The sequence below is a fragment of the Nematolebias whitei genome, chromosome 5 (genome assembly GCF_014905685.2).
Source record: "Nematolebias whitei isolate Nwh7 chromosome 5, NemWhi1, whole genome shotgun sequence".
In the NCBI taxonomy this organism is placed as follows: Eukaryota; Metazoa; Chordata; class Actinopteri; order Cyprinodontiformes; family Rivulidae; genus Nematolebias; species Nematolebias whitei.
This window is the reverse complement of record NC_056502.1, coordinates 2,214,146-2,214,443: the sequence shown is the minus strand read 5'-3', so window position 1 is coordinate 2,214,443 and position 298 is coordinate 2,214,146. Positions and strand designations below refer to the sequence as shown.

The 298-nt window shown below is 47.0% G+C and overlaps 1 protein-coding gene across 1 annotated transcript in view; it reads right to left on the bottom strand.

Annotated features, from left to right (window-relative positions):
* s100v2 (S100 calcium binding protein V2) overlaps nucleotides 1-196 on the bottom strand; it is a 4,713-nt gene extending 4,517 nt beyond the window's left edge. The window contains exon 1 of the mRNA XM_037676688.1: nucleotides 66-196. Within this exon, the coding sequence (XP_037532616.1) occupies nucleotides 66-77 (12 nt within the window). The 5' untranslated portion in view covers nucleotides 78-196. The remainder of the gene's footprint in view (nucleotides 1-65) is intronic.
* Nucleotides 197-298: the final 102 nt, after the last annotated feature.

The following is a 298-nucleotide window of genomic DNA, read 5'->3' as shown; positions in this document are numbered from 1 at the left end:
CCAGTAATGATCCAGTAATGATCCAGTAATGATCCAGTAATGATCCAGTAGTTTGAAGATCTTACCTTGGTGGCCATCTGAGCGGTGAGATGAAAGAAAAATACAAACAAAACCGAAATCTGCAGAAAGACGAGAGAACGGCTTCCTGCTCACACACACACACACACACACACACACACACACACACACAACCCCTCACACTGACACACACACACAAACCCTCCCACACACACACACACACACACACACAGACACACACACTGACACACACACACACAAACCCTCCCACTGACACACA